This window comes from Nyctereutes procyonoides, unplaced genomic scaffold, assembly GCF_905146905.1.
Source record: "Nyctereutes procyonoides isolate TBG_1078 unplaced genomic scaffold, NYPRO_anot_genome, whole genome shotgun sequence".
NCBI classification, from domain to species: Eukaryota; Metazoa; Chordata; class Mammalia; order Carnivora; family Canidae; genus Nyctereutes; species Nyctereutes procyonoides.
Window position 1 is genome coordinate 55,345,039 of NW_026575131.1, and position 15,333 is coordinate 55,360,371.

The window sequence follows — 15,333 nt, forward strand, 5'->3', positions numbered from 1 at the left end:
ATACTTGTTTAATTTCAGTTATACATGGAAAAGTTCCAGCGATCTGGGTTTATTTGTATTGATGCAGAGATTCCAGTAACACAGCTGCATCAACATCATCATGTATGAAAAAAATAATCTTGAATCACTAATAAGGCAGGCTGAATTACACAGCTAAAATGCAAGCAAACTCCGAAATGGTTCTATCCCAAATGGTAAAATGCTCTAATGCTAAATAGTCACTGTTTGGCCAGTCAGAAGACCCTGAATTATCTAAAACTGGTGTTCCTAAATAATTTTTTCAAACTGAGATTCTCTAGAGCCCCTGGAGTACTTTAAAAAACAAAATAGAATGAATCTCTTTGGGCGGACTAGATCAGACTCCCTGGGAAGAAACAGCAGGATCTGCATTTAACAAGTTCCTTGGAAGGGAAACACACACACAATAGAGGATCAGAGAATGCCTAGGGATTCCAAATGCAGCGGCGATTTTATGGTACTAACTCCAGGACTAACAGACCCAACTAAAACCAAACATGTTGCTTAGTAACATAAAACAACATGTAAGCTTCCAGTGAGGTTCTATCTACAACTTGGAAAGGAGGAGGTGGAGGAAAAGTGGAAAAACAAAAATATTCTCTAAACTCCTAAGCATCAGGAAAACCTTGACTCCCCTCCCCCCAGGAGATGTTAGTTGACACCAAACACAAAACCAACCAGCAAATCAAGAAACTCCTGCTGGGGGGGGGCGGGGGAGATAGGAGATAAAGTAAAAGGCTGTGCCAGTGGCTGCAAGAGGTCTATCTCCAGCCACTCCCTCAAGGAGTCTCACTCTCAAAGCACGCAGAGGCACCTGATGATCACTTGGTGTCAATGACCATCAAGGGGCTCTACTTCCATTCTTGTGATGGACTAGCCCATCTGTGGGTGGTAGCCGCAGATTTCCGCCACAGGCTCTGGGGTGGTCTGAACCTTCACCACTCAGTGTAAATTATTTGCCAAGCCATGTGATAACACTGCCTTCTAGAGCATTTCAGAGCTCTAAGCCTGTGTTCAGAGTAAGACCCAGCAAATCAGATGCAGGATCTAAGTGACTATACTCAGTTCACCTGCTCAGCTGTCCTGAGTGCCCTGTGGGCCAGCAGACAGAAATAAAATTGTTGGGGATCCCTGGGTGGCTCAGGGGTTTAGCGCCTGCCTTCAGCCCAGGGAGTGATCCTGGAGTCCTGGAATCGAGTCCCATGTCAGGCTCCCTGCATGGAGCCTGCCCCTCTCTCTGTCTCTCCTGAATAAATAAATAAAATCTTTTTTTTTTTAAGATTTATTTATTTATTTTTGTTTGTTTTGTTTTTAATTTATTTATTCATGATAGTCACAGAGAGAGAGAGAGGCAGAGACACAGGCAGAAGGAGAAGCAGGCTCCATGCACCGGGAGCCCGACGTGGGATTCGATCCCAGGTCTCCAGGATCGTGCCCTGGGCGGAAGGCAGGCGCTAAACCGCTGCGCCACCCAGGGATCCCAAATAAATAAAATCTTTAAAAAAAAAATTGTTTCATAACAATGGCTAACTATGTCACTTCCCAATTCTCGGGATTCTTGGGCTTGGCTCTGGGCATAAAAACAAACTTAAAAAATGAAGTGCTTGGGGCAGCCCGGGTGGCTCAACGGTTGAGCGTCTGCCTCGATCCTGGAGACCCAGAATTGAGTCCCACGTCAGGCTCCCTGCACGGAGCCTGCTTCTCCCTCTGCCTGTGTCTCTGCCTCTCTCTCTCTGTCTCTCATGAATAAATAAGTAAAATCTTAAAAAAGAAAAAAAAAAAAAGAAGTGCTTAACGGACACCTCAGTGGCTCAGCAGTTGAGCATCTGCCTTGGGCTCAGGGCGTGATTCCCAGAATCCCAGGATCTGATCTGCATAGGGCTCCCCCCCCTACACAGGGAGCCTGCTTCTCCCTCTGCCTATGTCTCTGCCTCTCTCTTGTCTCTAATGAATAAATAAAATATTTTTTAAAAAAGTGCTTAAGAAGAATGAAACACATGTACACATGTCCCGTTTTCTAAGCTAACTGGCCTTAAATCTGTCATACGACAGAGGCTTTCGGCAAAATAGAAACAGCAAGGCAGCCCGGGTAGCTCAGCGGTTTAGTGCCACCTTCAGTCTAGGGCGTGATCCCAGAGACCCAGGATGGAGTCCCACGTCGGGCTCCCTGCATGGAGCCTGCTTCTCCCTCTGCCTGTGTCTCTGCCTCTCTCTCTCTCTCTCTCTCTGTGTGCCTCTATGAATAAATAAATAAAATCTAAAAAAAAGAAACAGCAGTCTGGAAGAATTTCAAGCAATTGGCCAGACCAAGAAAGATAGCTGGCGGCAAAAATGGACTCTTCAACTCTGATTCTAAGAGTCTGAATAATGGCTCAGGTGGAAGTTTAAAAATGTATCTCCATCTACAAGAAAAACAGATTGCTCCACTCTTGACACCTCGAAAACTTAAAAAGAAAGTCATTTTTTCTTTTCTTCTAAACTCTGCAGGAGATAAAAGCCATAGAATCATCTAGAAAAATTAGTCCCTTAGAGATCAAATCTCAGAAAGTAATGAAGGTCAAATCAAGCAGATAAAGTACAGATTGAATGATCCAACCCAGAATCTGATCTTACATTAAAAAAAAAACCCCAAAACCAAAAAACCTAGGGGTACCTGGCTGGCTCAGTGAGTGGAGCATACAATTTTTGATCTTGGGGTCGAGTTTAAGCCCCACATTGGGCATGGAGCCTACTTAAACAAAAATGCAATGTACACAAAAATTCTACAAAAAAACAGAAAAACAAAAACCAAAATACCCAAAACAAAGAACACTGTTAATTAAACACATTTCTGGATTCTTAACTGATTTTATCTGTTTTACCCATAAGACCCTGCTGCCATTGTGCTAATCACAAATCAGTAACAGAAACAAGCATTTCATAAGTCATCCTTCTGTGGTCCTTAAAAATGGTGCCAGGTTTTCCTTTTATTCTTGTTGCTCTGGGGTGAGGTTTTTCAGATGTGTGGCTAGGCTGACAAGAACCGAGCCTACGGAATCCCCATTTTATTTCTCCTGCTGTCTTGGGGTCTCTTCACCAATGCTGCCTGACTCTTTACCATCAACACCCTTACAAGCCTGTGTTGGAATGGCAAGGAAAACTGGAGGGAGCTAACATTTGACACGAGGGGTCACAGCTGCCTGCTTACAAAGCGTTCCTAATTAAAAGTGCTAAGTTGACTAGCACCACTCATTAGGTGTGAACAACCATCGCTACCTAGATGACAGTTCACAGAAGACACTTTACACACTGGTGATTAACAGGGCCACCGGTACATCACAATGCACATTTAACCGAACACCACTAGTGGTTTTTTGATACCAAAAGAATTGTTTGTGGCCTGCTTAGCCACCAAACACCTGAGTGACACAGTATTCCCAGGTGAAGAGCAAGAGGCTGAATCCCGTCAGCACTGCCACACTGGCATTCAGCAGAGATACTTACTCTGCGGATAGGTGTGGAGGAGGGGAAGGGCCTGGGACTGCTGTGCTGCTTTTTGGAAGCAGACTGCCCCTCAGGTGAGCTGGTAGGAGAGGAAGAACCCCGGGATGAGTGGCTAAGAACAGAGTCTTCTTCAGGGCCAGACTCCAGCATCTCACTCTCAGAGGGCATGCCCTGGTGTGCAGGTGTCGTTGGAGACTTGGCTTGAGAAGGTTTCGCAGCCAGGATATCCTGCAAGACCACCACAGGCACCTTCCCTTTGAAAAAAATGCCCCCAGCTTCACTCCAACCATCCTGGTCCTTCTCGGAGCATGTTCTTGGACCACCCGTCAGCACACGGCAGCTTGGGGGTGAGCGTTTCTGTCCATCTCCACTCCTCTCTGTGCCCCTTGAGCCAGCACCCTCGTTCTCTGTTTTGCACGGAGTGTCTGAAAGGGTCTCTTCAGGACACGTTAGCTCATCCTCCATACTGGCCTCCAGCAGCCCCCTGTCACCTCCAGCTTCTTCTCTGACTCTGCTTACAGCCTCCTCGGAGGCAGAGGCTGCAGAATTTAGTTTACTGTGGGCCACAACATCATCCAGTTGGTCACTTGAGTCCTCCGTCAAATTAATGATGACCATGGTCTGGTCAATACTGGTTTTGACTCTATTTCTTAAAAAGTTATCTAAGGGACCCTTCCCATTGACAAGTTTTGGACTACCATCTATATCAGAACCCGAATGACAGTTGTTCTCCAAGGTATCCAAAGAGGTCTCCACATCAGGTACTTGACTTTGTGCAGGAGTGCCCTCAGAGCTCCTCATGTCATCCGACCCGTCCTCGCTTTTCTCCTTTGGGACAAGATTCAGGCGCTTGAAGGGCAGACGAGCTGAAACATAGAGAGGAGGCCATCTTTACAGGAAAAGTGTGAAGAGCAACAGCCCATCAATAATTGAATATTCCAAATGCTCAACAAGTATCAACCTGCTGGGATGGAGGTGGGGCCGGCAGATGGGGATTTCTGTAAACCACTCATGCCCTTGGTTCCAGTTTGCCCCTGCCCCTCAGAGACTGTTGCTCTTCCTATGACTCCCCTCAACACCAAACTTGCTATCAGTCATCATAGGAGGAGGAAAGCTGCTACAGGGGAACAAGACACCAAGTTTTAAAAACCAGAAGCCTCAGTTTTTTATATAGTCACTTAGCTAATCTAGCCTAAGGGTAAAAATACCAACCACTCTTCACACAAAAGGATTTGAACGCATTTATCTTCCTGTACAATGGTGGTTCAACCAGGGGCAGCTGTCCCTGCCTGGGATGTCTGGCGATATTATTGGTCATCATGATTTAGGTGAGTGACCAGGGACGCTGCTAAACCCTACAATATATGGGACAGCCCCATATCCTGACAAAAAATTACAGAATGTCAATAATGCTGAAGTAGAGAAACCCTAGTAAAGGCAATAACCACTAGATATGCTCCTGGGAACCTAAGAAAACAGTAACATAATCACATGGGTTCCCAAGGTTCTCATTGGAAGATGCAACCATTAATCTCCCCCCAGCCCTTGAGGCTTCTGCTGAGGACTCCAGCAGAAGACCTCTGCTCAAAGGAAATTAAAAATACAACTGATGAGACAATGAAGGATATAAATTAGGAACAGTATTTAACACCTTCCCAGAAAGTTACCTTGTATTAACTTTTTGACTGGAAAAGCTGGTCTGTCTTTGCAATCCATGGCTGTGAATGAAAATGTCAAAGGATAGGTTATTAAAAGTTGGAAATAATGAAGCAGTAAATAAATATGCAACACCTAACATGTCCAAAGTGGTTGTCCAATAGGGGTGATTATGGCACCCCCACCATGGGGTGCAATGTTTAGGGACATTTTTGGTTGTCATGAGGGGGGAGGTGTCTAGTGGGTGGAGGACAGAGATACAGCTAAATATCCTAAAATACACAGGATGGCACCCACGACAGAATTATCTGCCCAAAATGTTACTAGGTTGAGAAATTCTGCTCTTAACTCTCTCACTCCTTCTCATCTTCATGTGGTGATTATCGTTCTGAAACTTACATGACGTCTCCCCCCTTCCCAACACAATGGGAGACTTGTTCCACACTGTACCCTTCGCACATAGCTCAGAACTGGCACACAGTGGGACACCAATGAGCACAGTAACAGGGACAGTGAAAAGGGGAATGACAGGGCACCTAGTTGACTCAGTCTGTAGACCATGCAACTCTTGATCTCAGAATTGTGAGTTCAAGCCCAAACTGGGCGCAGAAATTACTTAAAATCTTAAGGAAAAAAAAAAAGAGAGAGAGAGAGAGAAAGGGAACGAGTACAGATGACAGAAAACATTGCGTTACCGATTTCACAATTAATGACCCCAAAATGTCCTCCTCCAATCAACCCATCCCCACCACCAAATGTGCAAAATCAGAATATGGTTTATTTTCTTTCAAAATAGAGCCTATAGGGGATCCCTGAGTGGCGCAGCGTTTTGGCGCCTGCCTTTGGCCCAGGGCGTGATCCTGGAGACCCGGGATCGAATCCTACATCGGGCTCCCGGTGCATGGAGCCTGCTTCTCCCTCTGCCTGTGTCTCTGCCTCTCTCTCTCTCTCTCTGTGACTATCATAAATTAAAAAAAAAAAAAATAGAGCCTATACACTGGGGCACCTGAGTGGCTCGGTGGTTAAGCGTCTGCCTTTGGCTCGGGTCACAATCCTGGGGTCCTGGGATCGAGTCCCACATTGGGCTTCCCCATGGGAAGCCTGCTTCTCGCTCTGCCTGTGTCTCTGCCTCTCTCTGTGTGTCTCTCATGAATTAATAAATAAAATCTTAAAAAAAAAATAGAGCCTATACAGGTAAAACAATTCAAAGCATGCTGAGCCTGCCAGGCTGGAGCTGAAGTGAAGAAACAAGGGAGAATGTTTTCCTGCATGAAAAAAAAATCTCAAAAAAAGCATTTAATAATATTGAAGCTGATACAGGAATGACTGTAAATAGAACTAAGTCTTTGGAAAAACATCCTTAAATTGGTTAAAATAATTTAGAAAATGACACCTGCTCGGAGATGTGTCTTACAAAAAACCTAGGTTAGTTATTTGGGGCAATCTACATGTTTTGTAAAAAAAATACATACAAGTGAGTATTTTTAAAAAGCAGATCAAGGTTTCTTTATTTCTTCTTTTTTTTTTTTTTTCAAAGTTTCTAAAAAACTCAGCAGATGAAACTGCTCTCGCCTACCCCCCTACGCTTGGAATACAAATACCCTGAGGATTCACATTTCCTTTCTACCCATTTCAATACCCTTTTAAGTCCTTAGTTACTAAAGACATAGTTTCACCTTTCAACCAAAGTATACATAATCTCTACCTATTTATTTATTTTTTTTAATTAACTAATTTATTTATTTACAATAGTCATACAGAGAGAGAGAGAGAGAGGCAGAGACACAGGCAGAGGGAGAAGCAGGCTCCATGCACCGGGAGCCCGATGTGGGATTCAATCCTGGGTCTCCAGGATCATGCCCTGGGCCAAAGGCAGGCGCCAAACCGCTGCGCCACCCAGGGATCCCAATCTCTACCTATTTAAATGAAGTTTTAGGACAACCACAAGTATTCACTGGTGTGGCCCTGAGTCACCAGCGTTGAAACAAGTGGAACACAAGTGACCTAGGCCTAGAAGCTACCCCGGGTCGACATAAAGGAGCAGCCTACCCAGGGATCCCAACTGTTCAAAGGTACACATACCGTTCACACACACACTTCGTGTCTAAAGTTACCAAACGCTCTTTATTTTGAGATTACACGCCTCCTAATTTTACGTAGCATTAAAACACCCCTTCCTTTTATGGTAGAATGGTCGCCGCAAAGTAGTGCTTTTTACATTTCTAAATTAAACGTTGTTACTGGATCAAACGACGGCTCATGACAATCAGTTCCAACTTTACTGATGGAAATTTTATGTCTCTGTGAAATTTCAAAGTCTGGAAACAACTGGAGCAGTGGTTCTCAGCTACAGGGAGGGGGCGATTCTGCAACCCTTCCCAGGGCACCTTGGCAATGCTTGGATACGTTTTGGGTCCTCACAAATAGGGAAAACGGTTTGCTACTAGGGTCTAACGGGTGGAGGCCAAGGATGCTGCCCGACACCTTACAGTGCACAGGGCAGCCCCAAATGTCAACAGTGCCCAGGTTGAGAGACCCTGGGGTGGACTAGATTATCTCCCTGTCAACCCCTAATTCAGCCAACCAACTTGTACTCTGTGCCAAACACTGTGCAAGTGCCAGGGACAAAATGGGAGTCAAGCAAGGCAGACAGGCGGCCTGGTTCACCATCGCCCGTTTCGGAGGTCCCCACCCGGTGCTAGAAAGCCCCCTCCCAAGGTGGGGTGGGGGAGGGGAAGACGGGTCCTCACCCCGCAGAGCGAGCAGGATCAAGAACCCGGGAGTCGCAACTCCCTGGCGATCCCACCACCCCAACCTCTTACCTGGGCGTGCCCTGACCCACAGATGCAGCTGTCTGGTCCCCGAGCTCATGTGCCCCCAGGCCTCAGTTTCCCCACCCGGCCAGAGGGCCGCTGCACGGTCCAACTTGCTCAGGGGACACAGACGCATTCGGCAACCTGCAAAGGCAGCCCTTTCGCCTCGCTGGGCCTCAGTCTCCACCCCCGGGCCACACCGACCCGTCAGCACAGGGGGAAAAAAAGAGAGAGCCCCGCAAGGACGAACTGAAGGCAAAGCGCCGGAAGAAAAATGGTCGCGGCCGCAACAATAACGTCAAGGAGGGAGCCCTTCGGGTCGCCAGACCCTAGCTCCGAGCGCAACGGCCGCACCGACCCAACGGCCGCCGACGAGGAGCGGGCCCGAGGCCGGGAGGTCCGTCCGCCCCCAACCGCCGCCTCGGCCTGCGCAGGCCGCGCGCCGCGCCCCCCCCTTCCCCTCGGCGCGGGCCCGAACCGACCTGCGGCCGCTCCCCTGGCGCCGGGCGCCCCGCACTCCAGTTCCTCCAGCATCGCCCCGGCGGCGGCTAGAGCTCCCCTCAGGCGGCGGAGGCGCGGGCTCCGTTGAGGCGGCCACTGCCGCTCGCCCTCCCGCCCGCGCCGCTGCTGCCGCGGCCGCCGAGCTCGTATTTGGCGGGAACCGCGGCGACCCCCGCAGGCCGCGCGGCGATTGGACGAGGCTGCGTCACGTGACAACCCGCCTCGGGAAGAAGGGAGCGCCGGGAGCATCCTCGCGAGAGCCGCGTCTTCCATTCCTCCCAGGGTTCCCCTATTGATATTCCCGCGGAGGACCGGGGCTTCCTCTCGGCCGCCGGTCATTGGCGGGGAGGAGGTGCCCTGCGATTGGAGGCAGAAGATGTCAAACTGAGAGTTCCACCCTGTGATTGGCTGAGCGCGTGGGATAGGTCGGCAGGAGGAGGGAGGGCCAGCTCATACGTCATGACGAAACGTTCTACGTAGGGTGGTGGGTGACAATCTGAAACTGGTTTAGAGCAGGAACGAGGTTTGTAGTTTATCCTCGTTGGATGTTGGCTGAGTATCATCAGTAGCAAAATTATAAATGCCTTTTTATATGAACAACAAAGAGGAATTAAGTTAAATAGGTTCTGTGCAGCGCTCTAGAAGCATTTCATGTGCACCAAACATATTCAGAGGGAATGAATGAAATGGATCTTTTGGTTTTATCCTCAGCATTTTTGCACACGGTCTTTCCTCACCTAGAAAACTTTCCGCAGCTCTCTTCGTGGCTAGTTTCTACCTAACTTTCAGATCTTAGATGTGCACCTTGGGGAGCCTTTCCCTGTCCTCAACAAGGTGAAGTTCCTACAATGCAGTTCTCTTCCTTTTTTTTTTTCCCGCCCCCGCCCTTTTTTCCCTTGCAGTTCTTTTTTTCTGAAGCAATTACAGTTTATTTTTTTTTATTAGCGTGTTATTTGATTTAGTATGTGTCTTTGTCACCAGCTCCAAGAGAGGAGGAATAATTTATTCCTGTATCCCCAGTACCTCTCCATGATTGATGCATTAGCAATGGCTCAATAAATAGATGAGCGAATGCATAAACTCCATTTGATTACAAGCTTCACATGGAACACAGACGTTCAGTGTCAACCTGTGAGCCTTCAAGTTGGTTTTCTTTTTTTTTTTTTCTTCAAGATTTTATTTATTTATTCATGAGAGACAGAGATAGGCAGAGGGAGAAGCAGGCTCCCTGCGAGGAGCCCAAAGGGGGACTTGATCCCAGGACCCCAGGATCTTGACCTGAGCTGATGGCAGACGCTCAACCACTGAGCCACCCAGGCGTCCTAGAGTTGGTTTTCTTTAGCACCAATTAATCTGTCAAGCAGAGAAGTGAGGAAAGAAGATGAAATTTAGATCAAGTTTAGAATTCTATCGAATTTATAGATTGGATAATTAAAGATGGATTGTTTGGAAGCAATGTGGAGAAATAGGGAGTTCAGATTAAAATCACTTTGGACAAGTCATGTCTTACTCAATGCCTGAGTTTTCCCGTATGAATCATGACATTCTGGCATTTTGCAATGATTGAAACCAGTAGGTCACCATTCAGAGTGCCTTTCAGAATCACATGGGGAATTAAAAAACAAACAAACTCTTCGCAACAGCCCCATCAGGATCTTAGGGAGGGAGATTTGTGGCATACATAATCTGAAATAATCATCCATCTAGTCCAGTACCTTCTGTTGAGGCATTTGGAAACTTCTAGCAATCTTCTGCTTCAGAAGAGCACCCAGATCTGTCAGATTTCAGCACTGAAGTCGCAAGCACGTTAGCTCTAGCCACTTTCTTGTTCCTCTTTTCAGATTAATTTATCCATTCCAATTTATTATTAACTTCCAGTTAATTCAATAACAATTGATATAAAAAACAAAAATCAATTAACATGTATAAAACTGAGGGAATTTCCTGAAAGAGGTGACATTCCCAACAGATTTCTCTTTTATGCACAAAGGATGGGGGGTGGGGGGTGGGGAGATTGGGGGAAAATGTGCCAGAAAAGAACAACCTTCGCAAAGGCCCAACAGGAAACAGGGATCATGGGGTATAGAAGAGCTGAAGTCAGAAGAGTTGACGGAGCCACAATTTGTAAGCTTTGTAGGCCATGCTACGAAGTTGAGAGTGTATTGTGAGGATAGTAGACTAATGTGATATACGTTTTGTTACAGAGCATCTTTTTTTTTTTTTTTTAAGAATTTACTCATTTATTCATAAGAAACACACAGAGAGGGGCAGAGACTCAGACAGAGGGAGAAGCAGGGTTCTCACGGGGAGCCCGACATGAGACTTGATCCCTGCACCCGGGTTCACGCCCTGAGCCGAATGCAGATGCCCAACCGCTGAGCCACTCAGGCGTCCCTCTGAGTATTTTTAAGGGGGAAAATTGGAGGGGGAACCTGCAGGGGGGCATACCAGAGAGGAGACTGGGTGCGATAGGATAGTCTGGCCTGGGCAGGGAGGCCAGGGGGATAGAAAAGAAGTAAAGGGACACCCTGATGTCGTACTAGGGCAACTAAATGGATGAGCACGTGGCGGGGCTGAAGGCCGTGCGTGTGGAAGGGACTAAATGCACAGAGAATTGGGTCGGCTGAGATTAGCGGACGACGTCTGATTTACAAACCCAGCCTCCCAACCTCTCCAGGATTTAAGCGCCTTTCCTAAAACGCTAGGACTACCTCCGGGCCGCCAGGAGGCGCTGTAGCCTCCAGGGTCTCTCTAGGCTCGTTCCTGTCGGCTCGCTGTCGGAGGCGGCCTCAACGGGGGGGGGGAGGGGAGAGGGCAAGACGTGCGCGTGCGCTCTCCGGCCGGCAGGGGGCGCGCGTGCGCGGCGGGGCCGGGGCGCGCGCAGGCCGGGGCCGGGGGCGCGCGCAGGCCGGCGCCGGAAGTGTGCGGTTGCCATGTAATATCCTGGCCGCGCGGGCGCGCGAGGGGCCTGAGGCGGCGCCGGGGCGGGCGCGGAGCTGGCGAGAGCGCGGTGGCGGCAGCGCCGACGGGGCCCGCTGAGGCGCGCGGGGTGTCGGCGGCGCCCGGGAGCCTGTCGCTTGCGCGGTCCCTCCGGTTCGCTGGGTCCGGGCGGGAGCCCCTACGGCGGGAGGCAGCATGTCGGTGGCGGGGCTGAAGAAGCAGTTCTACAAGGCGAGCCAGGTGAGCGGCGGCCGAGGCGGGGGAGCTGGCGCCGCGCCCCCAGGCTGTGCGGAGTCGGGGACGCGGCCAGGCCCGACGCGGCTCGTGAGGGGGCCGCCGGCTCCGGAGGCGCGGCGTTGGCGCGCGGCGTCCGCTGAGGGGGTCTCCCGCCCGGGAGGGACGGGGGCTGCCCGCCATGTGGGCTCGGGTCTCCCCGGGAGGGTGGGCAGACCCCGGGGAGGGGCCGCGGCGCCCCGGGACGCGGCCCCGGACGCTGTCGCCTTCCCTCGCGTAGACGGGCCCGGAGCGGGCGAGGGAGACACTGCCCTGAGGCTGTCGGCACAGGACTCCTGCCGGAGAGCCCGGGGGCAGGGAAACTTGGCGTCCGCAGTCGTTCTCCAGAACAAACAAACGAAAACCCCTTTTGATGGACCCGCTACAAAGTTGGGAAAGGGTGGAGGGGAAAGCCCCGCTTCCGCCTCCAGTCCCCCGGGGCATCCAGTCCCTCTCCCCAGGGGCAAGGACCGGCATCTTTTCCGAAGATCGGTTACACCTTTCCTAGAAAAACGCACACGCACACGCACACGCACACGCACACGGTGGTACCGTGGCCTGTGTAGCCCTTTGTGCTTCGGCTTTTTCGGTTTTCCGCTCCATGTGTTCGGAGATAACGCTAGAGCTGGAATTCTCCGCCTCAGACCGCGCTGTCCTGGGCACTGTGGGGGCGATGAGGGGCATCCCTGGCCCCACCCGCTTGATGCCAGGAGCACCCCCCCACACACACAATCCTGACACCACACATACCTCCCCCTGCTACCAAATGTCCCCTTCTGCCCCCACCCCAGAGCCACTGCCCTGGAGCATACCCTTAGAGTCTCTTTGATCTTCTTTTCTTTTTTAAGATTTTATTTATTTATTCATGAGAGACACAGAGAAAGAGAGGGGGGGGGCAGAGACACAGGCAGAGGGAGAAGCAGGCTCCATGCAGGGAGCCCGACGTGGGACTTGATCCCAGGACTCGGGATCACACCCTGAGCTGAAGGCAGACGCTAAACCGCTGAGCACGCCCCCCCCCTCCCCCGGGATCCCCTCTCTTTGATCATCTTAATGGGTGCTGGTATTCCAGTCATCTTTGGGGGACTGGTTAAATTTTGACCAGTCATCTGTTGATGTATGTGTGGATCGTTTCCTGTCAGTTTGTGCTACACACAATGAATAGCCAGTGAATATCGTTGCTCAGAGGTGGGATTGGGTTTATAGGATAAATTCCCAGAAGGAGAATGCTGAATCCGAGAGGATGTATGTTTTTACACGTGACAAGTAAGTATAGGGTGGTTTTTTGTTGTTTTTGTTTTGTTTTGTTTTGTTTTGTTTTTTTGGAATGTCCCAGCCCCAGTTGCTCAAGAATCTGGTGAAAGCTGTGGATCCACTCTCCAGAAAGCTGAGCAAGTGGGAGATTCAGTTTATAGTTTCAGATCCACGAAGCCCCAGATTTCTTGAATCCTCTTGATCCCCGCATCCCAGATTAAGAACCGTAGGTGGGCACTTTGTGTGGATAGAATCCATGGAGGAATGAGCGACCATCTTAGGGATTGTGTGGGCCCTGCTGGCAAACTGGGCTTTTCCCACAATTTGGAAAAGTTCAGTAGGAGAGAAGAGAAATAAGTCTACAGTAACTCAGCTGGAACTTTTTGCCCCTTGATGGAAAAAGTCATGACCCCACGCTAGTGTTTATCTAGGGCAAACCCCAGATGATGGCTAACCCCTAGAGGAAGAGACACTTAAAACGGGGGGGGTTCTGGCATTATTGCTGAGAGTACAGCCCTTTGTCCCAGCAGGGTAGAATTAAGTGACCTGGCCCTGGGTTGGACCCTGCCCAACAGGCATCAGACCACCAGAGCTTGACCAGAGCAACTGGGGATGGTGCTTGCTGTCTTGGACCTTGATGTAGTCCCTCCTGCAGGAGAAGCCCCCTCCTCCCAACCCCTAGCTCTCAAGGCCCATGCTGGAGGGCCATACTGTCCCAAGCAGGCACACTCTGCTAGAGGAACTGGCTAGGCTGCTCAGACTGGCCACCAGAGCTTTTTCTTGAGGGGGCAGGGGTAGGGGGGTGTCCTGCATTCAAATCTGTGAGGGAAACCTTGAATGGAAAACACTGTGTAGTATAAGCTGCTTGTTCTGATCAATTTGTGATCTCGCCATTCTGAGGCCAATCCCAAAGAATTGCTGTGATGGCCACATCCTACTCTGGGAGCGGCTGTCTTGGACTCTTGATAAATCCTCTGCTGAGTTGTGCTCTCAAGAATCGTGCTGGCTGTGCTCCACTCTCTTCTGCAATAGTTTCCACAGGCCCCCAGCATCTCTGTTGTTTATCCAAACGTGTCCATCTCTTTGTGTGATTCTTTTCTTATCCTCAGTACACCCATTTTCATCCTTTTGTCCTCAGAGTAGGGTTGGCTGTTGAAAAGTATAAGGCAGTAGTTCACGTCTGTTGAACTCTCACCTTGTGGACAGGCAGTATGCTTTTAGCCACTGGTCTCATTTATCTGCCATAAGGATAAACATACTATTCTTTTTACACAAAATGATGTGGGGACATTTATTATATGTGCTGCCGAAGCGAGCACAATGTGGGGACATTTATATCTTCCTATAGGATAGTGGTTGTCAACCAAGGCCAGTTCTATTCTCTAGGAGACATTGGCAATATCTAGAGAGATTTTAGGTTGTCACAACCTGGGTTGCTATTAGAATCAAGTAGGTGGAGGCTAGGGATGCCGCTCAACACTCTATGTAACGCACTGGGCAGTCCCACAACCAAGAATTATTTGGGCCCAGATGTCAGTAGTGCCGAGGTTGAGAAACCCTGCTTTAAGATTTGAGAAAAGCAGGGATAATTAAACCAAAACAAAAACCCGATAGAACAACAACAAAAATCTCACCTGGGCCATTCTTGTGGTAGCTGCCTGCCTTTCTTAGTTTTCAAAACATGGATGACCACATCTACACAAATAAACACCTACATGAAACTCAGCATCCAGATCCCAAGTTCTTAGAACTCCAGGGTATCTTTGGCATCTGGTATCTTTAAGAAGGTCTTAGCTTGCATCAGTACTCAGCTGGGGTGACAAGTCCTCCCCACCCCCCACTCCGTGTGCCCTTTCAGGGATGTTTGGCAATGTCTGAGAAGGTTTTTCGTTGTCTCCACTTGGGAAGAAGGGTGCTCCTGGTATTGAGTGGGTAGAGGCTAAGAGTGGTTGCTAAACATCCTACAGTACACAGGACAGCCTTCCCCACAACAAAGAATTATTAGGCCCCAAATGTCAGTGGCACCAGGTTGAGAAACAATGCTTCGAAACAGGTTGATTTCAGAGGCTTGGAACAGTGTTGTTTCTAAATTGAGAAGTGGATGTGGGAGAGAGTGGGCATGGAGAGGCTTGGTTTCTAGCAGTTGAGACTATGATGTTAATTAAAAGCTTCTGATCTCTCTGATGATGCTGGTAACAAATGAGTTATTAATAATGAGTTATTAGTAATCTGGCAGCATCTGGGCAAATTCCGTGCCAGTTCATCTCTAGTGGAAATGTTCAGGTCTCTTATAAGGTCGGTTTGGGCTGGAGTAGAAAGTTTGCGCGCGCTTTTACTTCTTGTTAAGAGCTGGCCGCTGCTGGACTGAGGCCTGGTGAAGAATCTGTAGGGGAAA

At 49.3% G+C, this 15,333-nt stretch overlaps 2 protein-coding genes across 3 annotated transcripts in view; one reads left to right on the forward strand and one right to left on the reverse strand.

Moving 5' to 3' along the window:
• The window catches only part of CHAF1A (chromatin assembly factor 1 subunit A), a 28,416-nt gene extending 19,756 nt beyond the window's left edge, over positions 1-8,660 (reverse strand). The window contains exons 1-3 of one of the 2 annotated variants that reach the window (XM_055344466.1): positions 8,453-8,659; positions 5,169-5,219; positions 3,502-4,367 (exon numbers count right to left, since the gene is read on the reverse strand). In XM_055344466.1, the coding sequence (XP_055200441.1) occupies positions 3,502-4,367; positions 5,169-5,219; positions 8,453-8,504 (969 nt within the window). In that variant the 5' untranslated portion in view covers positions 8,505-8,659. Of the gene's footprint in view, positions 1-3,501; positions 4,368-5,168; positions 5,220-8,452 lie in introns of both variants that reach the window. The other variant, XM_055344467.1, reaches the window with a different exon arrangement.
• A 2,756-nt stretch (positions 8,661-11,416) lies between these two features.
• Positions 11,417-15,333, forward strand: part of SH3GL1 (SH3 domain containing GRB2 like 1, endophilin A2) — a 32,016-nt gene continuing 28,099 nt past the window's right edge. Inside the window, exon 1 of the mRNA XM_055343179.1 lies at positions 11,417-11,651. Coding sequence (XP_055199154.1) covers positions 11,607-11,651 — 45 coding nt within the window. The 5' untranslated portion in view covers positions 11,417-11,606. The remainder of the gene's footprint in view (positions 11,652-15,333) is intronic.